The following is a 25,452-nucleotide window of genomic DNA, read 5'->3' as shown; positions in this document are numbered from 1 at the left end:
AGCTCCAAACCCTGTTGTGACCTGGATCTACTTTCCTTTCGCTCTCCTACAAGCATCCACACGCCACTGACTAATGATGTCAACTCCCTGTTGGCCTTCGTAAAGGTGAACGAGCTCAAACATTTCTGACATTCCTGCCGTTCACAAAGACAGGGGTGAACCCTCATCCCAGACATAACATTAAGCACTGATGATTTTCCCCTGGCAAGGTGGTTGTTTCACCTCGGCGCTGGAGTTTGTGGCACTGTAATTATGTCAGATTTACAGCTGAAACACAGGTTGTGGAATTTCTTTGCCAGCTGGAGGTCCACCTGTAAATGTCGCACCTTTAAGCCAGGACCTTTTTAAGCATAGAAAACTATACTGCCTAACAGTTCCGAGGCTGGGATTTTAGTCGAGCTGGATTTTCTGCAGGTTCTGCACCTTTCTTATTTGTCAAAATCTCAAAATCGATTAAATCCGAATCAAAACCAAATCACTATTCCCACACTCATATGCACTGAAATTATATTAGGACCAGTTAGAAAATAAGTTACAGCCATGGTCTCTTCTTATTGACTGTAACTGTAAACCCGGAGAGGCTCACTAGTTCAATATATCGTGATCCCATGCATGGAAGAAGAGATTACACCAGTCAGGTGCTGTGACAGTCAGACACAAGAGTGCTTTATGATTCCGGTCCACTGAGGAATTCACTATCATCACATAGATTAGCAGATTCAAACTACTCAGAGGCCCACTTGAAGATGGGCGGAGCAAGTAGGCCACCTCAATGTCATCATTCCATCTCTTGTTGTTCTTCCTCGATAAGTCATACTAATGAATGAAAGTGCTTCTTGGTGTGCATGTGAATGAATTCTTTATTTCCGATTTGCTATTTTCTGCATGCGGAACGTGTTGTTTGCTGTTTTGTGTTGAATGACCTTTGACTGTTCTGGCCTGCTTCATAGTTAACAATAGGGTCTTGTGGTTGTCCTTTACACACACTACACCTTTTTTCATGCCCAAATTTGGGCATTTGTATACTTTCTCGGGTCTGGGGGCTGACTCATAATGACTCAGCGAGCCAGTCATTCCTAAAAATACGTCACATTACGGCAGCTGGTCAAAGCACCGTCATTGATGCCGCCTTTTACACACATTTTCCCACACTGGTTGAGGCTACATGTGAAAAGCGCACTTCACCGGGAGCAAAAAGTGGTTTAGAAGCTCAAGATACTTTTCTTTATAGAAACTGAGATTTGTCCTGTCCAGTGGCATACAAAGGGGTTTTCACCTGAGGGGGGAGCGTCCACCCCTTAGCCCCATTCATGGCCATTGAAGAAAAATTTGGTGAATGTAAAAATGTTGCGTCCACACTCATTCTATATGACCCACCCACCACACAAAAATATTTTCGGGGGCATGCATCACACTCATCCTGGGTATCCACTGTGCTTTGCACGCAACTGGTTCAGTCATTTTTTTTCTTTTTTTTTTTTAGATCATTCTCTGCTGTGGGGTTATTTATGATACAGGATTTAGGGGATGATCATCTTTACTCTTCACAGTCTCTTTGTTGACAGAAACAATGAATTCAATTCACAGGTCACAAATCATCTGTTATGTCCTGCAGCCTCAAGCCTGGTTGAACGTCTGCGATGAGAGCTTTGTGTGAGTGGGGAGAAGACAGCTGGAGACCTGATGTGGTCATAAAATAAAAACAATGTAGTTTATGGATCTACTGCTTATGTAACACAACTGGTCTTTCACAATATTTCATAGTTTAGCTTTCTGGAACATGTTTCTCTACATATCGCTTGATTTTCAGATCCAAGATTTTCTCACAATATGCTTTTACATGAATACAGTAGAATCCTCTAATGAAATATGTTCCAATGTTGTAATTTGAATATTTTTAATATAATTTTCACATCACAAAACCTAGCATTTAAAAATGGGGTGTGTAGACTTTTTACATTCAACATACGTTTCCTGGATATGCTCCAACTCACTTGTGACACTAATGAGGACTAGTACATCTCGTGGAAAACAAAAGGGTGGTTGGACATGGAAAGGCGTGAAGGGTGATTTTTCTTCCCCCAACAGGGCCCCAAATCCTTGCCAACGTGCCTGCTGACCACCATAAGCTGATGCTTGATGAGTCAACCCTGACATGTAATCAGGTGTGGTGCATACTACCCACTTAACATGCCCTCAACACGTCATAGTCCACGCCACGTTCAGCCAAGTGTCACCGTGAGTGTGACAACACCCCTTCATCCAAACCCTGAAACACCTCCTCAGCACCACTGTGATGCTTCCACGCCATCGGGATGTAATGTGACTCGAATGCGACAGGACAAAATAGGGGAAAGGGGGGATCACCTAATCCCCATCAGATGGATCTATGAATGCGGACCACCTGAAGTTGTTTTCACAAGTACGGATCACATTCAACACACAGGGGAGCTCATCGTTGGAGAGAGTGAACCTGGCGCCCTCGCACTGATTTAGTTTTCCCAGAGTTGTGTGACTCACAACATCATTAGCACATGCACACTACAGTTATTCAGAACATGCTAACGCCCTTCTCGACCCCACCTTTCCCCTCTTCGGGCGCCTCGCTCCGGCCCGAAACCTCCTCAGTGAACAGACGCTAATCAGGTTTCTATCATTTTGCCATATTGCTGTGACGAACAATATTTTTCCATCAAATTGGATGACTTGTGAGAGAGACAAGGGGGACCAAAAGTATCATGACCTTTCTGTTGGCTAAACATAAACCCGTGGCCCATGATAGCTGTATGAAGGGCCTCTTACATTAGGCAGCCAGCCACTATCGCCCAAGCAAATAGGTCAACGTGGTCAGGCTGCAATCTCCACGTCACAGGAAACGGAGGCTCTCTAAGTTCCACATGCGATGCGTCGTCAAGCATCAGAGGCCGGTCGGAGAGGCGGCTGATGTGACAAGAGCTTTAAGGAGGGATGCAAGGGAGAGAGGAAGGAGGGAGATGCGGAGGACAAAAGCGCAGTTGTGTAGTAAAGGAGCTGATTATGCACGCTTGCAAACCGTGTTGTGTTTGTGTTGGAGAGGATGGCTTGAGGCGCTTGTGTGTGGACGCTTTTATTCTCAATGATTAGCGGTTGAATGAAAAAAAAAAATACATGAACAGATTTTTATGACTTCTATTTTGTTGTTAGTCACTTGTTGCTGAGCTGGATTACACAATATCTTTCGATTTCATGATTAATTTGACATTTCAATTTATGTGTGGTTTTATAATGCATGTGGTTTTATAATGCAAGTTGTAATAGTAGTTGTTGTTTTCTGAGTTTGGTCATGTGACTATTACAAGCTCAGCCGCGATTAGCTGTTCTCTGAGCGCTGAGCAACTGTGATGTAATTTTCATTCGATAGCAAGTGGCCACCCTATGTTTAAATGAATTTAAACGGGTGGATTATGCTGCTTAATTCAAATTCTACAACCACAATATTAATCAATAAATCCTTGTTTAAAACTCATGAGACCACATAGAAGTTGAGTTGAACCCCCTTTTTTTTTTCATTCATTCAGGCGCACATTGAGGGGTTCAAACCTTGAGTCCTTTTTTTGAACAGCTCAGAAGAAAATCATACAAAGCGTTTATCTTCATCTAAGCTCTTTTCCTCTCTTCAATGTAGGTGGTACAGTGACGACGAACCTCCAGATGTGCCCACACACGTCTACCATCCATCTGCCAATGAAAGTACACAAACAGAGCTTCAACAAACACCCGGTGACCTTTAACCGTACCAAAGCCACCTGCATACACAATCGGACACCAACAAATACAAATACAAAGGCATGGCTGCGGAATGATAACGTCCTGATAATGTCTGACTGCACAACTTTGACAGATTGATAGCTATGTTGTGGGATACAGACAAAGAAATATTTTGCAGTTGGTCACAAGAGATGGTGGATAGGATACGGCCACTGTAGTTCCGTTTATAATAATACCTTGGGTATAATGGCTTGTCGCTTTAGTTGACCTGCAAAGCTTATGTTTAGAATATATACATTTTAGAATAGCATTTACATTATGGTAGTTTTTGTTCTTCTCAGCATAAATTCATATTTTGTGTAGAAAAAAATGTGTTGTATATTATTGGCAGTAGGCCTGAAAATTCATTTTTATGTTTTTGTCTTGGAGCTTAAATATAATATGTATTTATTTGTTTCTACTTGAGTAAATGAGTAGAATCCATCCATACTTCTGCTCATTTCTCACTTCTGAGTTCATTGAAAGTTCTTCGGTGCAGCATCATTGCGCAACAAACACGCGGTCCATGGGCTGCGGTCCTCCTTTCCCTTTGGCTCCATGTGACTGGTCGGTACCGGTGTCAATCAGGGGGAGGGGTACACCGCTAATTTCCAAATGCCTGCTGTGTCAATTTGAGTCTCAGTTTGCGTCCGCGTGTTGTGGCTGTCAGCAGACAGCAGCAGGAGCAGGTCCGATCCGATCTGATCCGATCCGAGTTTTTAGGATTGCTGCACATGTTTCATCACTCCAAGGGACATTGCAGTTGTAGAACCTTTTCATTTTTGGATCGTGAGGGACTTCCTAGTAACTTTTCGACACGAGATTATTTTGGCTTCACTTTCCCCCTACCCCAAGATGTACCCCGCTTTGCTTTTGATCGTGATTTATCTAGTTCGGGTGCTCGATGCACATGAGTGCACGCCGTGCCATCTCCGGACATGCCCCACCAAGGCGACACTAGGCTGTGATGGTGGTCGGACTATGGCCAAGGATCCTTGCGGGTGCTGCGATCACTGCGCCCGCCTGGAGTGGGAGCCGTGCGGGGGGGCGGACTGGAGTCTCGGCTACTGTTCCCTCGGGCTGACATGCGCCTCTGTCAACTCTACTGGACCTGCTGCCATCCCTGAAATTGGGGTGTGTAAAAGTGAGTGGAACCTGCAGGTGGTCATATATCATTTTTATTTGTCTTGGGATTTTTTTTTTTTTGTCAGTATTTTCTATTAGATCTGCCCACATGACTGAAGTAGAACCACCGCTTGCTTTTGCACCATTGACACTTGAGTGACAGCATGGGTTGCAGTACCTGTAGCTTTTATTTTTGTCAAAAGTTAATTATTAGTCCTCTAGGATATGTATATTATTCTACCTAGAAATTAACCTCAGTGCAATGCCTTAGAAAAGTGCATCATTGCAATTTGTGGGGTATAATTTCCCTGTGTCAAAATTAACTTATGCTCTACCTCGATTTAATGACAGTTGTGCGCTCTACGATATTTAAATCAGCCAGTCTAGTCCTGGCAGTAGTGATTACGAGTGTGTGCCCGCTGTCTGCTTGGAGGAGCTCCACAACTCGAATGCTCTTCACTGCCAGCAGACTTTCCAGGTTTTCGTGCTCTTTCTTTGAGGCACTCTCTGATGCAGTGCATGACAATATGTTTGGCAAAATGAATTACACGCACTTGAGTCCTGGTAAGTCTAGCTGTTGAAAAACCTCAAGGTTGTCACTTGAGATGGATTCACACTGGAAGGACTGTACGTTTTGAAAGTTGGAACATTTGTTCCATGACCAAGCTGCATTACTTTTAGGATGTGCTTATTCCTGGTGGTATTTGTGTAACTTTGCGCACTTCAAAGCAATGTGCAGGGGGGGGGGGGTGTCAGGTTCCACATCCACAGCAGTAGCAGTGGCTTTCCACTGAGGAACGAGCAACCAGACCCTCCACCTGCACTCTGTCCTGCCCCGTGGGGAAGATTGAAGAGGACTGACAGCACTCACTGCATGTCTCCCTCCCTTGACCCAGTCCTTCAATCGTCCCTCTGTAAAGGTGGTCGAAGTCAAGGTTCCAGAAGAATTAGCAGGGGTCACAACCCCCAAGCCATCCCGGGAGACACAGCTTGATTGTGCCTCATGCGGGAGGGCACCTTGTCTTCAAATGAGTAGCTCTGGTAAGGCCTAATGGCTCCTCTGATTGAGTTTTGACTCTGGTCCTGTGGCTCCAGGCTTCTTGGAGCATGCTCCTGACCCTCAAGTCTCGCACACATGCATGTAGCTAGAGGGTCTAGGTGGGGGTAAATCAACACCTCCCGGTATGTTTTTAGGGGCCACAGTAGGCAGGCTGCTCAAGACTGATCCCAGATTTCCCTCCTCAAGCTCCAAAGGTCTTAAAGTGATTAGACCTGCAATCAGCAGTAGGGGGTAAATGTTTCCACTTTCTGATCCCTTGCTTTTCTGCGCAATGTTCTGGGTGGTCACAATGTGCTAGTTTGGAACAGAAAGAATGCTCCAGAGCAGGTGTGCTGCTTGAGCAGGATTCCCTTTTTAATCTGCTGGTTTACATCATCATGACATGTTCAAATACAAGATCTGCTGTTAAAGAGGATGTTGCCATTGAAGTATGTTAAAAATGACCGACTTAAGTGTTTACTTTCATGTTTTCCCCAAAGTGGAATGATTGCATTAGCCTGAGAAAAATGGTACTCGTAAAAGAAAATAACACTTTGGATAAATTGTCTACACTGAGTGCAGGCAAGATATTCAAAATATGCAAAAGAAATGCAGCCCCTTCCGTCTGCGTGCCGTGTCTTGAGTATACAACGACATGCTTCAAAGGAGAGTCATCAGGACCTCTTGACTTATCTGCCATCTGCCTAACAGGCAGGTGAAAATCATCCAGTCATCATTACCACCGCTAAACGATTTGTTTGGAAGTTCTCGAGTCTCCAGCCTCATTTCCTTCCTTCAACTTTATATAGGTTCTACCAGAATTAGCTACTTTACATGCCTTCTCTCTTCCTCTGGTATTATCTAATGTTTCAAAGACTTCCTTTTTAGCTCCCTATCAGCCAAAGGGCCTCTAGAGGTCAGCTTTCTCATCCCGGTTGTGGATGCCAAGACAAGCAGACTGAGTGGCTGAGAGAGGGATCCCCCTGGGATGAATCCACGGGCTTTGGCCAGAGTCATGCCAGGCCAGATCCCAGATAACCAGGTCAGACTAGACCGTGGTCAGGCAGGCTTTGCATAAACAATGTTCGCTTGGTCTTTCATTGACTTCCCTTTGCCCTTCTCTAAGTACCTCGCTAGCGACTAGAAAACTTTTGGATGGGAAAAAAAAAATGTTGAGACGAGGATCATTTAGAGGTGAAAGGATATCAGAAGGTTTTTGATTCATTGAAAAGACTTCTTTTTCTGGCTGCCTCGAATAACTCGAGTTAAATAAAGGTAACATCGCCCCCTCGTTCAGTCGTGCGCAGTTCAGAGCTCGTTAGCATCTGTCATCACTCGGGAATCATCAACCTAACCATCCGGAACTTGTGGAAAGAGCTAATTTAATATGCTTGTCTTCATTGTCACAGTGAATCATTTGAGACATTTTTCATTCTAATTATGAGAAACCCAAGTGGATGTCTTTTCGTCTAATTGGGATAACTCCAATAGTAGCATAACGGAGGGGGAAAAAAAAGAATTCTTAGTATTTGAGCTGAGGAAGGTATGCATGATTCCAACTATTCATTGCCAGAGAGTTAAAATAAGCTCAAATTGAGCTTCATCGTGGTTTTAATGAGCCATGGGAGCCACATGCTTGGGAAAGTGTCACACTTTGTCTCATCCTGTTTACTCTACTGCCATTCTTGCTGATCTTTGACAACTATGAAAAAAGGACAATTTGCTGTATGCTCTAGTGTTTCGTCATGCATTCACAGGAAAGGAACAATATGGCTAATGTCTATGTAAAGGCCCTTTTCTAATCCTGTAGTTTTGTCTCCGTCATTCCTTCAATCAAGAATGGTTCCAAGTGTGGCTTGGCTTGAATGTAGCATCTCTGTGAAAGAGGCGTGACTGGCAAAAGAACGATATCTGCTGTAATGTTTCTAGTGCAAGTGGCCTTGGTACGGGGGAGGCGTTTCTAGGAAGAAGAAAGGATTCACTGGCTGGGAGCGCCCCATGCTGTGGAACAAAAGCATGAGAAATGAGTTCAATGCTTGGAGTAGCATGGCACAACAAGGAAAGAAAGAAGAACCAATTATACTTACCACTTCAGTAAATGTTGAGCTGTTACAAAAGAGGCCTCGCCGAATTGTGTCTAGTAAGATCTCAGAATCAAAATTCGGAATCCTCATTAAATGTGTGGGGAGTGTAATTCGCTGAAGTGACAAGCTCGTGTTTCGTGTCCTTATACTTTTTCATCTGCAGTGCTTCCAGACCATCCAGAGGCCGGCCTGGAAGATGAGCGATGCCCGCTGATGACGGGTTGTGACAGAGAAGAAGGTCAATGTGTATGTGATGCCAGACACACCTGCCTGGTATCTTTCACCTATCCAGACCAGGAGACCTGCATGAAGGCCCATTCAGGTAAACCAGCTCCTTCCATTTCACAACTAAGTAGGTTTCAAAACAGATCCGTAATGGTCCTAATCCTCAACAGATGTCACTCAGATGTGACTAACTAGATATCGTAGTGATGACACACACGTTAGGACTTCTGTTTATTTATGACTCATCGATGACTCTTCCGTGGGTCTATCCAGAGGGTCGGAACCAAGAGCCCCGGGACAGACACAGGCAGAAGTATGTGGGACCGTCCAACCCGGCCTGCGTGTTCTCTGGATGTAACCTGACCGCTGGTGGCTGTGTGTGCGAGTCTCAGAGCTGCAGCCGCCACTTTGCCTACGTCAACCGCAGCCAATGCCAGGAAGCCGCAGGTAACTTTCAGCTTGAACTACCAATGAGCAACCACCAGTAATCCCGATATAGTTTGCTAACAGAGAAGATAGCATTAAATCAGAGAGTAGGTTGCTGTATTTCTTTTTGTCCAACCTCATTGAGCTTTGGTAAAACAGTCGAAACAAAACAAACCTTTATTTTGTGACTCATAGTCGAGAGTGGTTGTTTGTTCACCCGGGACGTTGTGTTCATCAAAAGCACCATCATTAAAGCCTTCAGTGACAATGTGAGAACTTCCATCCCATAGCTGATGACAGTTTCAACTCACGCCAGTGAAAAGAGTAAACAGCCTTTTTCAGCGCACTTTTATGGCCTCTCATTAAGAGGCAAATGTGCTTCCTTCCAGCTACATATCGGATTCACTTTGTGTTCATTTGAACTTGGGTGTCTGTGTTTGTGCACACGTCTGTGTGTGATAATTATCTAGTCTGTCACTGAAGTCTCGGCCAGACATTTTCTTTTGTCTGCCATCAAGAAGTACTTCCTCTTGCAGCTACGGCAGAATGTTGCAAGCCTGCTTGCTCCCTCTTGTGATTGATTTTAGATCTTAAATTTTTATCTCTCAAAATTATTTCCTTGATTGATTACTTGAAATAACTCCAGCTTAGTGATTTCAGAAAGAAGATGGAGTGTGTCATAATATTGCAAGCACACTGCCAGCAGTTCTCGGTGACGTCTTGTACTTTATTTTTTACCGCAATCTCGTTTTCCACCGGTTTACAAGTCGCTGATGTAATGTGACTGCAAACATTTGATCCGAGGCAATGTGGTGAGCAGACACTCCCTGATGTCCGGTACTGAGAAGGACGTGATAAGTGCAAGGAGAGGAAAGATAGGAAATCAAGTGAAGCCAAATATTTTGATGAGGTTTTTCTTTCAGGCTTGTCGCTTTGAACGGTAGTGTTGGGTCATTTTACACTCACGGAGAGTTGATGTGTAATTCCCGATAACACTTCTGACTGCTACTTGGAAGGAATTTCCCTTCCTTTTTATTGCTGATATGAATAAGCACAAACAATGTCATACAATTGGCGGCACATAATACCCGAGCCATATCGCTCGCTCACAGGTAGCAGTATGTGTAAATATACACTGCCACAATCCCGTGTGGATTTTCCAGTTTATTCAATTTTAATACTTTGCCCTTTTTATATTTCATATTACAATGTACAACTTTACCATCAAATAACGACAAAGAATGAATATTTAATATTTTTGATTCAAACAGCAGGTGGTCGTCTAAATAAACTATCGTGCTGAGAGATGTCCCTAATATTTTGACACTATCCCATAGCTCGATTATGGTACCGCCGTGGAAACTGTAACTACAATAAACATGTCTCCAGCCATGTTCAATATAGCTCGTCCTCGTCATGTTCACAGGGCACAGACTGACAAGCAGTCACACTCTCGTTCACACCTATTTGGAGTCTTCAAATAACCTAAACTACTACATGTTTTTGGAATGTGGGAGGAAGCCAGACGGAGAAAATCCATGCAAGCACAGGGGTGACCAGAAAGACTTGAGCTGAGATTCAAACTCAGAATCTCGACTTGGTTTGGCATGGTACAGTTGGGCTGTGAAATTAATTGAAATTGAATTACAATTATGATTATTACTGTGTACGATAACAAGATTGGCACAACCGTAAAAAAAAAAAAAACATCATTAATATCCAATGCACTGACTATACAAGAAAACTATACTTGAATTTATTTATTTGCAAATATTTTAAATCTCAAAATAAATGTGATCAATTTTGTTTGGTCAAAAAAAAAAATCATAATTAGTGATTCAAAGAAAGTTTTTTTTTTAAACATTTAAAAATGTTGGTTTTTCCCCCAAATAAATGATCATTTGAATAATTGTACTATTAGAAAAATAAGTATTCATATCTTTTTCATAAATGAGCAACCCACTGTTGTAGTAGTACTTCTTCAGAAAATTCTCAAATTCCTCTTCAGATTATAATCTCTAATTAATGTGCAATCGGTCCCGTTGGCAGGTACTACACAGACTTATCATATCCACGAGCTTCTGCCCATGGTGTCAATTTCCCAACAAAGTGTCCTGCACCGCGGGCCTCACACTTGCTCGTACACACCGAAAACAATGCCGACCCTCCCAGCTGGAACTTCTTGTTGGGCATGAAGCCAAGCCCCCACAGTTTTTACACTAGAGACAGCCTAATGTGTCCCTATTGTGAAGCAACCTTAGGATAGCCCAAAAATCCACGGAGGGCAGCTGGACTGAGACAGCTTTGTTCTCTGCTGACTCGGTTCCAAAGTCAGTTGGTGAACAGAACTTGCATTGTGCGCTTTTTTCCATGAGTAAACGGAGGCTGTCAACACAAGTCTCCTCTGCCTGGCTGAAGCGCTCTGGTTTGGGTAAAGACTGCTCGCCTTGTGCCCTCGCTTGGAGGGAAGAAAAAAAAAAAAAAACATTTAGAAAGGAGATGTTTTTCTTTCTTCAATGAGATGCCAGAAATACGCATTGTTGACAAAGAAGCTCATTCTGTGCTAATAGCGCAATTTTCTTATCCTAACTCCTCCAAGATCAACTTCAGATGGCTTTGTGCATGGCTGTGAGTGGGGGGGGGGGGGGGGGGCAGGTTTTATTCTTCTTCTTCTTTGCCCCTACGGTGTTGAACAAAGACACAAAATGTGATTTCGGCCGAGACCCTTAATCAAGCATACCAAATCAGGCCTTTTGTGTCTGAGCAAACTGGACTAAGGCCACCATTAAATCGAAATTTTGCTTCTAATTAGAGCCATCCATGCTCAGTTGAGAGAACACAAACAACACATTTGCTGTTGACTTTTCCCATCTTCTATTGTATTTGAAATTGTGCCAGACAGAAAATTATATCAATTAGACGTGCAAGGGGCGGACGATTTTGCAAATGGTTTCTATTTATTCTGTTCATTTGAATGACAATAGTGTGTCTGACAGCTGCTTTTCCTCAGTGCACTTTGACCCCAGCCATTATCAGCGTGAAAGAGTAATCAACATTCTCGAGAAGACATCCAAAGTGTTTTTCAGTGCAGAACGAGATCATTCCAAAGCATTTTCTATGACTTTTTCGCCACATGAGGTTTTCATATGCAAAACCAGTCTTGAAACAAGACAGAGTTAAAACTCATTCTAGGTAATCCAATCACAAGATGTTTATTTAACTCCACTGTAGGAATAAGGCCAAAAATCTTGAATACAGGGCTTTCCCCTGAATTCTGACTCCTTTCAATGAGAGCTTTGTGGCACTCCTAACTATTTATTCCCTTGCTGCCTGAATGAATGGTACAGTAAATATACGTACATCACGCTCCTGCTCTACTTATCAAAGGCAAAAAAGGGTTTTCCCAATCTTCAATTTCATCTTCCAGTACCTTCCACACCAGTGCATTTGACATTTCTGTGGCCATTTCACCAAAAGGTCCTTAAATGTAAAGCATGGGATCGACTGTGTTCCAGGTCATCAGCGTTCTGGACTGGAGATTTTCTCACTCTCCCATTCCCTATTTCAGTGGCTACATTCGAAGGGCCTCTCTGGTAGCGCTTCAAATATCAGGGATGTCACGTTCTACCATGTAGCCAGCACGTTCCAATCTGGGAAACTCATCAAGGATTGGACATGCAACCCAAACCCCATAAACTATCACACAAAGTCAGCATCTGGATTTTAACTTCTGTCACAAACCGCAAAACGAATACTTTCAAGTACAGCCAAAATTTAAATTAGATTGTAACAACATTGTCTATTGACACAATGCAGTCAGTAAAGATTTAAATGAGCACTTACTGGATTTTGCTCATTTGACATCTCTTCTTTCAAAAGTACTCTATGTTCACGAAATTGCTTCATAAATTGATAATTAGAGGACAGAATATGAAGTCTGTGCTCTGCAAATGCTCTATACATCACCGGAGCACTGAAACACAAAAAAGATGAGATGTCCCGTCGGCTGAGGTAATCCAATCTTGCTAAAGTAGATTCAGTTCTCAAAACAATGTTGGTACAAAGAAGCCTTCCACTTTTCTTTTCCTGAACAGCTTCCAAAATATATCCTTTACCCACATTTGCAGTAACCCATCTTTCCCTTTACAAGGGTATCACATCTATTATGGTAGCGCTGGTGAATGTATAGACGGACACATGCCAAGTGAAGTTGAGTCGGGAGAAGAAAAGAGGAGCTGTTTGGATTTTGATCCAATCCACCCATGCTGGGTGGGATCCGAGACCCCCTTTAACGGGGTATGTCAGGGCCTTGTCACGTCTAGAGTAGCGCCCTCGTTTCCCTGACAGGACGCCGTAAAGCTGTCACAGACTCAAGTGGGGATCTAATGACTCTGTGGGTTTGTGTTGGTGAACGTTGGTTTTTCGCCAAAATGGGAATCGCGTCTTTGTAGAGTTGCTCGACTGAGTACGAGGTGTTAAACAGCCAACACGTTTGTCCCGATGCATGTAAACTCGCATTCATTCTTTGGCTAATAACTTCCTGAGATGTTTTGAATTTGTTTGTTTTTTTCTTATTAGAAAGGCCAAGTATCCTTGGCCAAATGGCAACGCTATTTAAATGCTAGCTCAAGTCACCTATCTAATTACAAGATCTTGAATTGTTGCCAATCACACACTTGTGATAAATATTTCAAGTCTATGTATGTATGTCTTCACGTGTGTCTATTTCAGAAGAGCAAAGGTGTGCCAGCGTTACCTGCCCTGCTCTCCAGGTGTCGCCGTGCCCAAAAGGCTCAGTCCTAACCAAGAGTTACACCCCCCCTGCTGCTTGCTGCCCTTCTATCCCACCCCAGTGCACCTGTGACTTCGGGGTCTGCCGCCAGCCCAACTGCCCAAGTGGACAACGTGCTGTGCCACTCAGCAAGGCCAGCGGTCAACCTGGAGACTGCTGTGATGTCTTTGAGTGCCAAAAAGGTGAGATCACCCAACAAACACTTCTGACTGCTCTCCCACTGGGGGTTGTGGAGGGGTGATCTTCATCTTTATCTTGGAGGCAATCATTCCCTCATGCTCCTGCAGATCAAAATGACACAAAGTTACAGTTTCTAGTAGCTCAAGATTTACCCCCAAAAAGAATCTACTGAAGTATCTTTGGATGAAGTTGGTGTAGTTTTCGAATTCTTCCTAACTATGATCTGGGAACATGTGGAGAAGAAATAAAAAAAATCATGCAACATTACTCTTATGATGTCATGCTCTAAACAGAAAGTGCTGTAATCAGTCTTTTAACCACCTAAACAGAACTGACAAAGATGAATGACTCAAGCAATTCCCTCTGTAGACCATTAACATTTTTCATGTAATGCTCATCCAGGAAATACAATGAGTGTCTTGAGTAACTTCCTCAGAGACCTTGCTGCTGTTTGTGCAGCTTTTTTTTGTAGCGGCCCAGCATCACAACAGCGCTGTAAACTGGAATTGTAAGTCCTGCTTCATGTTTCAGACCCCCCCCCAAGAGAGAGGCTGGGAGGGGACCTGTACGAGTATTCTGTTTACTCTGCACGCTCAACAAATATTCACTGTTTTACCAACAGAATAAATTCCCATTCTGGCTCTTCTACATGTATAAATGGATTCCATGTCCTGGAATTAATGGACTTAACAAGTCCAGTGACCAAAAAAAAGTGCTTAGGCTATGAATTTGTTCAACAGAAGTGCAGTGTCAAAGGGTTTCTGTCTGGTCACACGTCCAGAGGGGAAAAAGTTCAACAGTTCATTGATGGGAATGCTTTTTATGTGCTTCATTCTGCCAGTCGGGAGGGTAATCGAGTCCGGCAGGCTGGCGGGGGCTGAATGGCAGCCGCGGGGGCCGTGGGATCAGTGTTTTGATAACAAGTGTCTGTTGCTCTTTGGGTGTAAGGCTTGATGCCTTTTGTGCAGCCCTTACTGTCTGTTTGCCATGCATGCCTGAGCTTGGTGACGCAAAGTTCAATAGACGGGGACGTTGACGAGGACAGGCACAAAGACTCGCTGTCACCGCTCATCCCTGTCGGGGTCTATCGAAATAATAGCCCTAATTTTTTCTCCCATTGTTGCCTTATTACAGCTTCAGGAATCTTGTTGCAGATTGTTCAAAATGAAATGTTTTACTGTAAATAATGGGGAAAAAAAAAGTACTGACCAGAAATCTCAGAGGACCGAGCCTATGTCAGAGACTGGAATTAAACACCACATGCGCTCATTGTCACATTGTATTCACGATTGGAATGACTCACATGTTTCCATTGCCCACTTGGCTGTGAGTTTGTCCCACTTGGCTTTGGGGTTTGTCCGGCCGGCTCTGCGGGTCGCAGTGACAACGTGTTCCACCTGTTTTCAGACTTGTGCCATTATTGGCTCAAAAAGGACAACGTGTGATTAGATGGAAAAGAAGCAAAGCAGGCAGGCTACAGAAGTTACTAATGGTTCTGTTTGTTTGGATTGACAATGAGCTTGGCACGTCCCACGTACTCAACTTTGGGTGTAGGTGTCCGGAACAACACTTTGTTTTCCGAAACTTGACGTCGGGTGTTGAGCAAGAAGGGTGAGCTCAGCGTAGTAATTGCTCTCAAGGAGCTCAGCTTGACTCTGATACAAATTTATAAAACTTTCAAATGCCATTACTCTACTTTATTTTGGGGATTGACTGCCAATGTTTAAACTTATTTCGCCTGTGAGGGTGTGAACTGACAGCTCTGTAAATCGTTGGACCCTAAATGGTCTTTTATCACTTGCATCATTTGTATCTGATGATCGTTGCTGTTTTCAATTCCGATCATACAAAAAATGACCCAACTTTTCAACACCACCTACTTTGGTTTGGAATTCTTAACAGACTTATTTGAGACTTGTCCAAAACATGGTGTAACAAAGAAGATTTTTAGTATAATATACGAGAAAGGGTTTGATTGACTCCTCCTGCCACACGTTTGAGCCAAAACCTCACAACCACTTTTGTTTTCTTTTGCGCTGTACAGCAAGCTCCTGACAGAAAGTTCTCCCCATCGCCTTGGCTTCATTGTTTAACACACAGCAAACCGACCCTTATGGTTAACCTCAGCCATCGGCCTCAGTTGGTTTTCAATGACTGCCAACAGAGGACAATCATTTTTTTGTGTCTGGTGATGAAAATGGCTTTTCACCAAGACAAACTCCAGCACTGCCTGATTGTCGACTTAGAGCTTTTTAAGGTTAATTGTGTTTTCATTTTTTTTTCTCCCCCCCTCTTTAGTCTCCCCTAAGTGTGTCCACAATGGAAAGGAGTACTCCAACGGCGAAGTGTACCGCATGGATCCTTGCTGGCTGTGCCAATGCCGGGGAGGAATCTCTTTCTGCTCCAAGGCAGAGTGCGCTGAGCTGGACTGTGAGAACTTTTACATTCCTGAGGGCGAGTGTTGCCCTGTCTGCATAGGTATGGTTTTTTTTTTTTTATAGGAAATACACAAAAAATAAAATAATAACCATAGTGACAGGGTCAAACTCATCAACTTTCATTGAATTACTTTACCTTTATATTTTTATTGATTTTTCTGTCAGATGTTGTTCTACTACCTTGAAAATAATCCACAGTGGAAACTGTTACATCATTTGACCTTTCCACTGGAAATGCTAAATGCCTTGCTGCTGTGCATATGGTCAAGACACTGGCTCATATGCAATAAAATGGAAATGACACAATCTCAAGCAGGAACTGCAATTGATATTCTCTCATAGCATTTCTTAATGTATATATTTGATGAATTGAAGAGTCACTTTTTTTACCCCTCATTCCAAACAGGAGCATGGGAAAAGAGTGTAAAAATAAAAACCTCAACCTCTAACAAGTTTAACTAGAATGGCATCCTCATTTACTGACCTCACTTCTACTGTTAAGTTTCTTTCACATAATTATTTGGTGAAAAAAAATGGAGGGCCATGAAAATGCAATGTTACCTTTTTCTCCTGCCAACAAGTTGTGTAACAACATCAAAGTCTTTTAATGTATGAAATCAAATAAATGATCCAAGCATATACTGTAGGACAATCCATCTTCTCCGGTTTACAGCGGAAATATCTAAAACTGTAACACAACTTCCTTTTTGGATGATAGATCTAAACTTCTTTTTTGCTTTGTAGTCAAATTATAACCGACCTTCGCCGAGCATTTATGACTGGCTACCCCCGCCGAGTTGAAACCATGTCAGGGAGGCATGATGAAACAACCACATTCCAAGCTCTCATTCAAGTTAAATCCATTCATAAGTCAGGGAACCCTAAGTCATCCAAATCCAACAGAGTCTTCTTCATAGCTCTTGGTGTCTGGCCAGTTTCCTCTTCTTATTAGCTCCCCCTTGGAGGATAATATTCCCGGCTTCGGCTTACAGTAGGGGCACACAACATACATTAGAGCCAGGCATTGGTTTTAGTCTCGCTCCAAGGTCGCCAAAGCAAACGACTGCATTAATCTGAATGAGTTTTTTATTTTCACCACTTTACTTTCTTACCCAGATGTGGAGTTACTGTCAGTGGACAGCACAAAGGCCAGTTGCTGGGTGAACAACAAGTTGCGAGCCCACGAGGAGCAGTGGAAGGAGGACGATTGCACCTTCTGCCAATGCGTGGATGGCGAACCTCACTGCACGGCCATGGCCTGCAAGCAAAGCTGCCAGAATCCCGTCAAGATACCCGGAGAATGTTGCCCCTTCTGTGAAGGTATACGTGATGGAAATAGAAATGATTCAAGGTTTTACAAAGTGAGCATCTGTGTTGGAGGTAACGTCGGCATGGGATCGTTAAAGCGGAGGCCGCAAAGCATTCTTTAAGCTGCGGGGTTCTTTGTGTCCCTTTTTATTACTCTTGCCCGCCAAAATGAGACCCACCTGTGTGTGAGGAACATCATAGAGTAGTTTCAAAATAGGAGGGCTGCGTAATTGAATTGGAGCCTCTTATTTTTTTTAATGTGTGTGTGTGTGTGTGTGAGCATAATTAGTTACAGCTCATTACGTCGTTCCTCCCATTTGAGTGAGGCAGGAAATGTTTGACAGGACTTCACAACACTAGATGTGTGCTTTTGTCTCTTCTGTGAAATTGCCCTATAGTTATCTGCAATTATTCTTTGTCTTGAAAATAAGACTCGTCTAAATAGGTAGTCATTTAAAATTGGTACTACAAAAGCACTTCAGGCTATGGCAGCAGTAACACAACTAATGGAAGTCTGACAATATAATTGTTTAATTTTCAAATGTTTTTGATGTCGACTCCCATCCATCTCAATTTTCTTTCTCCAGAACCTTCGTATGAAACGGTCAGCCCCATGCTGTGCCCTCCTTTGGAAAACTGCAGCCTTTCTACCGACGACTGTCCTTATGGCTTCTATCAAGACATCAATGGATGTCTACTCTGCCAGTGTCTCAATAGTAAGTTCACTTTAATCACTTATGTTGGAGGAAATTGGTGAAAGTATCATGGAATATGTCCAACGTTTATGTAATAACAGATTAAGAGAGTGACATGAAGATTAAGTGGCATTTTAGAGCTGAAAATTGTTAACATGTGAAAACGTTTTTTTTTTTTCTTTCACACATTCTAACACTTTCAATACTTTCAGATGACTCCTGCCCTGACCTGGGAAAATATTGTTCCCTTCGATGCCCAACGGGATACGAGAGGGACGACTTTGGTTGTGAGGTGTGCGAGTGCAGCATCCCTGTGCCCAGGTGTCGACCTTTGACCTGTACGAAGACCTGCCCCTATGGATTTGTGTGAGTACACAGCTCAACTCATTTGTCATATTTGGTTTTGATTTGGGACATCAGACAAAGTCATAAGGCATTGCGTTACAAATTTCACTGACGACTGTATTCTGGTGAAATGTAGCCTTTTAATGCGACTCTTTTTCTTGAACAAAGAACTTCATTCAAGCAGGGAAACTTGGGGTTAGTGCAGTCTTTTAAGGGGTTAAGGTCTCGCAAGTGCATCAATATTTAGCTACCCCCCCCCCCCCCCCTCGCTCCAACCCACTCGCAAACCACAGCTTGCGTGTAAACTGCTGAAGCTAAAAGAGGAATTCTTATCTTAGGAAAGAATGTCAGTGAAGCAGTCTATTTCTGCATTGCTTTGAGTTACAATTTCAAGTATTGACTGCCATGGTCACGGCAGATTTCTAAATTTGTGTGCTGTGAGATTCGGAACGAGTTGACTTCTTGGCTTCTTCTGAGTCACTTCTCAGAGTTCTTCCAACTTTGAGTGCCAGCGGCCTAAGGAGCAATAATGATGCAACAGGTTAAATTGGAAGCATCTGAATTGGATTAAGAATGCATTTTGGGTTTGTATGATGTGCAAACCGCAAAGTTCGCTCATGTTGGTCTTTTTATTTGGTCTCCTTCAAAGGCAGCCAATACGGCGATGAAGAAAAGCAAGTCCAGATGTCAATTATAGCAAACTTCGGCATTTGATATTTCACTGTGTGCTACAACGCACGCATTTGTGTGTTGTTGTTTTATGGCTCGTGCGTGTTTGTGTGTCAACCCAAAGTCGCAACAAGCACGGCTGTGAGATGTGTCGCTGCGTCAAGTGTCCCCCCTTCACCTGCGACAAGCACTGCAGCGACGGCTACAAGCAGAACAAGAAAGGCTGCTCCATCTGCATGTGCAAAGGTACCTCACACTTGAAAGTTAAAAATAAAATACAGAATCGAATCACGTTTGCCGAGACGTGCGGCAATGCAAGATTACTGTCAATACATTTTGAATGATTTGGTGATTAAAATGCAAGCAGAAATTATAATCTGCAAAAAAAAATAGCATTTGTTGACATGGCACACAAACTATTTCAAATATTTTCATTTGAGGTTTTTGGCCTTTTGTAGCTGTTATTAAGCCAAAGTGGCAAAATGCACTGTAGGAGACTTTGATAATTATATACATTAAGGCAAGCGTTTTACTGGCCAATTGTATAAATTTCACATGCTGGCAATGCTCAGTCATGTCTTTGTTTATATTAGCACTTCAAGTGCAATCAAAGCAACTACTGTAAATTCCTGTGGTTGGTATAAGAGTGTTGCATTCAGCAAAATGACTTTGGAAACTAGCCCGGCTTTCGTGACGCAAATAGTCAGGCCACTCTAAACACAGGTTCTCATTAAAGTTCAGAGATAATAAATAGAGTCAAATTGTTAACGCTTTTTCTTCACGCTCACAATTCAACTAGTGTTAGTCAGTTTAAAAACTAAATGGGTGGAAGCATGAGGAAAATCTACGTGTGAGTTTGTTTTACAAAGCTGCACTTTTGATTTCCTCTGACCTCTGGCTGCTCTTCTGCGGGGACTTAAATGTTTGCCTTTTTGGGGTTTTGGTTGGTATTTGGCTTTATCCAGTAGCTGGGTGCAAGTCTAATTAGATTCCTCCAACCTCCAAGTTCAAATTCAGATGACTGATTTATACTCCCTTTTACAGTAAGCGTTGATGTTTTTTTTTTTTTAAGCTGTGTTATAAATATTTCAACCTCAAGATATGCTACAGTCCATGCAAATGACTGCTGTCGCTTGAGAAAAGGAAGGAAAGACTCAGAGTTTTACTGAAAATGTAAACTGATGCTAACCTAAAGAGCTGGGAAAGTCTTTACGTGGTTTGTCAAAATGTTCAATGTTAGTAAATTATGTATTGATTTTTTTTTCTCCTTAAAAATGAAAGGGAGGGCACATGGGAATTGCTTTTTATACTTCAGTTTGGCTCCTTTTCTGATCCAAGAAGATCCATAAAAGCTACTCTGGGTTAAATCCATCTGGTGGCTTTGGAAGGTCACAATTCCAAGGCAACAGGATATTTTTTTGTTTTGACAACAGTCAACAAAAACATATCAGGATCTTAGTATTTCAGAAATATTAGATTGCGACATCACTTTTAATTCGAATGCTTAATACTTTAAAAACTTTATGGTGTTTATAAATAAACAGCATCTGACATTGCGGTTGTCTACGCCAGACAATTATGTTTAGTTGGTTTGTAGTTTACTTGTTTTTTTTGTTTTTTTTTTTTACGGTTTGAATGTTTGTTTTTTTCCCCAGAGAATAGTCATCCTCCCAGCACCACAACCCCCATCCCAGTTCCCAGCTTTTGCCTTACCTCTAATGGCAAGCGATACGAAGAAGGCGAAAGCTGGCACGATGGCTGCCGCGACTGCTACTGTCATTCCGGAAGGGAGATGTGTGTACTCATATCCTGTCCCGTTCCCAGTTGCTCTCATCCAGTGGTGAAGCCTGACCAGTGTTGTCCAACATGTGAAGGTATGACACAAAGTCTTTCTAACGCTTTGCAAATATCACCATTCCTTTCATCTCGTAACACTTTAGATGAGTCGGGTAGTGGTTTGCCCGAGGGGATGGACATGGTGGTGTGCAGAGCTCCTGGGGGGGAGTTCTACGTGGAAGGGGAGACCTGGGACCTGGACGAGTGCACACGTTGTACCTGCAGGCAGGGACGCGTGCTGTGCGACACGGAAGTTTGTCCCCCGGCTCTGTGCCAGACACCAACCAAGAACCCGGACACCTGTTGTCACGTGTGCTTAGGTAAGTTCCTCGAAGACTTGAGGAAAGCAGCAGACTGCAAGAGGCTTGCTTGGCCTTTTGTATAAATGTGGGAACGGTCACTAGGAATGCGGGAATAATACATATCCTGCAGACAGGGCCTTATGATGGATGTGTACGGTGGACAGTCTTGAGCCAAGACTCGGGTCAGGAGAGGATTTTGGTCCCTTAGAGAGTTGGATGAGATATCCGACTGAATTAACATCTGCCTGCTGGAATCTCTTAGACTGGACATTTGGGAAGCATCATGAATTGACATTTTAACCGTCTTGGCTTTTCATCCTTGCTCAGTTAATTAATCGTTGCCCCCCCCCCCCCCTTTAATTTATTAGTCTTTCTTTTTTTTTTTTTGTTTAAAAACATTTACATTTAAGGTTAACTGGTGACTTTGGTTGATTGGTGAAGAAGAAGACACCATAGCAACACCAAGTTCAACCTTAAGGAGTTTTGTAATTCTCCAATTGAGACATTTTGGACCATGCTATGTTTGCTTTAGTAGCAAAAGATTAAGATTTTCTAAGCCAAAGAATGGTCCAAGAAGACATGTTTAGATGAGACTCGTATGACTCAAAGACTTCAACTACTCTAATCTAAATGTTAGCAATACAATCTGGACAAATGATCAAGTGAAATCTTATTTGACTGATTCCACGCCTCCACAGATGAGACACAGAGTCCGTTGCTGCCGGTGAACACCAGCCAGCAGGAGTACTGCATCACCAACGAAGGAGACGTGCTGCTAGCAGGAGATTCCTGGAAGACCAACGCTTGCACCAGCTGCATCTGCAACAACGGCACCATTCAGTGTTTCTCCCAGCGTTGTCCACCTGCCAATTGTAGGGTGCCCGTCTTACGCAAGGGCCAGTGCTGCCCGTACTGTCTCGGTGAGTTTTGCATTACACCCCACAAAAATACGTTTTTTGGGGGGGTTAATTATGGGCCTACGATTTCATCGCATGAAATAAAATACAGTCTCCCATTAAAATTAGCTGATACAAAACCTCCACACATAAAGATCATAACAAGGCAGAGCTTGTTGATGGGAGGGGGGGGGGGGTAATTCATAACGGTACCTGCTAAAAAGAGGGAAAGCCTGTTTCAAAATGTGTGTGTGTGTGTGTGTTAGTTCGTTAGGGCCAGCCATTCTGGCGCTGCGCGGGCAAACACCATCGTTCGCAACGGCATTCCACACACAGTCGACTCGAGCAAAAACATTCCTCGAGCATCCGCACATTCACACGTGTTTCCTGTCCCCGGATGAATCGGACCGCAACGCTCGCTCTGTGGTAGCGCAGGAAGCTCCGCGTCAGCTTTTCCTACAGGGGAAAACCTCGGCATAGGATCCCATTGTTCAAGTTGATATGCCGTTTGAGCAACCCTTTGTTTTTTTATTATTTGGCTTTCACATAAGGCCTTTTATGAAGCCACGGTGAGAAACGTTCTGAGCTATTCATGGAAACACAGGGAGGGGTTTTGAAACAATAACATCGTTGTATGTCTGCTGGCTTTTACATTATAAAAGTGCTTTTGAAAATAAAAAAGCTTTATCTCTCTGTCTGGGAAGAAATGACGACATCTGCGCCAGTGTTGTTGTCCACCGTCGCTACCAAAACAAGAATCACCACGAGTGTGCGGCGGGCTGATGGGAACGCTGTTGTCACGGAAACGCCAATTGTTGCAGACACAGGTAAGCACACCTGTTGAAGGGGACATTGTTAAATTAAAACAAAAAAAATTGAAATTGTCTGACATTGATGTTGCTTGTTTTTGACAACATCTAACAGATGAGCCAATTTTGAGTGAAAATTACCCCAACCAAACAGAGATGGCCCTCATCTACCAATCAGCCGCTTGGATCCTGGCAGGTCTTCTCCTGGCCATCATTATCTTCCTCATTGTTGCTTTGCTTATCAACAAAAAAAAGAAGTGGGTGCAGATGTCCTGCTACAGTGCTCCAAAGAAGGTGAGACTGTTTGTAAATCTAGACTGCAATGACAAAATGCTCATTTTGACCTTTTGACCCTCTTCCCCTTCAGACCGTCATCCTGAAGCATGTGAACAAAAACCAGGTGGTGTACATGGAACCCTCCAAGGAAAACAAATTTCAGAACGTGAAGAACGACTGCGGGATCCATTTCTCACCCGAGATGAGTTCTCCCTGTACAGACAAGATGACCATCCCCAGAGCCAAGCTGGCAAACAACTGGACGGCGCGCTAACGTCAGACATCAGCAGATCGGAGCTGTTCGCCACCTTATGCTCTCTCGTACTGCTGTATGGAGATTTGTGCATACACACACACACACACACACACACACACACACACACACACACACACACACACACACACACACACACACACACACACACACACACTCTCTATGTGACTGGTAAACAAAAGGACACCCCCACGATGGATAAAAGCAATTCAATGTGACCTTTCTTGTGTGTTTGGACCTTCTCCAGCATCACTGATGTAATGTTCTGGGAGGACACACATTCACTTGGCTTTACTGCACAATCACCGAGGGTTCTCACTCAGACTTTATCACACTTCTTTTTTTTTTTTTTTTACTCCTTTCGGACTAGAAGAGGAGGGGAAAAAAAAAGTTCACGGATGAGGGGGTTAAGCTTCGAGGTTTACAGAAGTGCTTGGTGGATGTTGTCAGTACAATGAGCAGGGAGGCCTAAAGAACTGGTCATCCGCTTGGATCCACCAAATTGTAACAGTCCAGCAGGTTTTATAGACACCCTGCGTTAGAATGTGTGCTTTCTGTTTAGTTTGTGTATATTTGAAACTGTACTGTATTCTTATTCATGTTGTTCTAGGCTGACTCTTATTTTTGTTGATATCTGATTAGGGTGAAAATGTATGCTGGTCGAAACATTCCCACCACCTCGTGTACAAATCTTATAGAATCATCCACAAGGGATTCCCGCTGGAATATTCTGAGGAAAAGAGAAACTAACAGATTTTCCACACAAGTGAAACAGAACTATCCCGCAAAACCTGGTTTTCAAATTTTAGCCTATCTGGAAGCTGAATCAGAGTGATGTGCATCTCAGAAGAATGTTAAGTGCAAAAGATGAGTTAAAGGTGCAGTGTCAGGGCTCCAGAATGCCCCAAAATGCTCTAATCATTTCTATAATTACTTTTGTTGATGGCAAATTCCTGCTCCACACTTCAACCAATTGATTAGTTATGTAATAAAAATGAGGGGAGTGAATATTCACTTTGAAAGTCAACTTATTGTGTGTCACTTAATTTAAATTCAAGTTAAGGGCTACAGTGCTCCCAGTAATAAAATTATTCTGGAGCCCTGAGAACATTTCTTCCCTGGTAAATATTTAAAGAATGTTTAATACTGCTTCATTTTGATGATTCTTTTTTAAAGCATTGATGCACCAGTTTAAACACAACTGCTTCACTTGCCCTTTAAAAAAAAAAAAAAAAAAGTAATAATCACTCCTGATCTGATTGTACATAATGCATAATAGATTGCAACATCCGTGTGCCACGCATTTAAAAAAAAAAAAAAGTAGCGCTTTCCGGCTTTTTTTTTTTTTCCATGCCACTGCGGGATTCTTAGAGGGATAAACACGCTAATCAGGGATTTGGTGGACGCATTAAAGCACTCCAGTAAACACACATTGTTCAAGCTGGAGGCAACATACTACACCAATCGGATCAGAGTAGAATTCCATTTTTCAATCACCACTCAGTCCATTGCCAATTTATTTCTCCATAACAAATATGATTGTGATGCCAAAATTGGTAGATTGGTGTGTTTTAGTGACTCCGATTTGTTGGACTCATCATAACGTGCTTTAAAATGAAGTGTGAAAGATGCCCTGTTCTTTGTTCTACTTTGTGTAAAAAGCTAGTTGAAATTAGTTGAGCAGAAGAGTATCCTATTTATTTTTTCACATAGCTTTATTTATTAATACTATAGTTTTTTTTCTTTTTCTTTTTGGATGACCTTTTGTAGCCAAAGCTGCTGTACATTTTAGAGCATTTACACCAATCTGCTATATTCAGTATTGCCTTTATTTATTTCTTTGTTCCAAACCCTGTAAATAAGTGAAACTGTAACATTTACTCATTTTGAGAAATAAATGTGTGAAAAAAAAAGTGTTCATGTAAGAATCTATTCCAATTCAGACTT

The 25,452-nt window shown here is 42.7% G+C and overlaps 1 protein-coding gene across 1 annotated transcript; it reads left to right on the top strand.

The window, feature by feature from the left end:
- Window positions 1-4,417: 4,417 nt before the first annotated feature.
- On the top strand, window positions 4,418-25,403 carry LOC147045420 (cysteine-rich motor neuron 1 protein). Its single transcript, XM_085932480.1, has 15 exons — window positions 4,418-4,930; window positions 8,198-8,356; window positions 8,533-8,706; window positions 13,417-13,659; window positions 15,956-16,135; window positions 17,212-17,415; window positions 17,991-18,119; window positions 18,311-18,464; window positions 19,237-19,358; window positions 20,768-20,986; window positions 21,053-21,268; window positions 21,949-22,170; window positions 22,851-22,973; window positions 23,071-23,249; window positions 23,323-25,403. Exons 1-15 carry the CDS (start codon window positions 4,642-4,644, stop codon window positions 23,503-23,505), a joined length of 2,796 nt encoding a protein of 931 aa, XP_085788606.1. The 5' UTR covers window positions 4,418-4,641; the 3' UTR covers window positions 23,506-25,403.
- The last annotated feature ends 49 nt before the right edge of the window (window positions 25,404-25,452 follow it).

The sequence above is a fragment of the Syngnathus leptorhynchus genome, chromosome 15, assembly GCF_054491065.1.
Source record: "Syngnathus leptorhynchus isolate UIUO chromosome 15, UIUO_Slep, whole genome shotgun sequence".
In the NCBI taxonomy this organism is placed as follows: Eukaryota; Metazoa; Chordata; class Actinopteri; order Syngnathiformes; family Syngnathidae; genus Syngnathus; species Syngnathus leptorhynchus.
This window is presented reverse-complemented; position numbering and strand designations above follow the sequence as displayed.

What these genes read in the sequence shown, in the direction of transcription:
- LOC147045420 (XM_085932480.1), top strand. Translation starts at nt 4,642, where the DNA reads ATGTACCCCGCTTTGCTTTTGATCGTGATTTATCTAGTTCGGGTGCTC. An exon ending in TGTCTTTGAGTGCCAAAAAG is followed by an intron (nt 13,660 to 15,955) that starts GTGAGATCACCC and finishes CCCCCTCTTTAG; the next exon opens with TCTCCCCTAAGTGTGTCCAC. An exon ending in ATGTTGCCCCTTCTGTGAAG is followed by an intron (nt 17,416 to 17,990) that starts GTATACGTGATG and finishes TTCTTTCTCCAG; the next exon opens with AACCTTCGTATGAAACGGTC.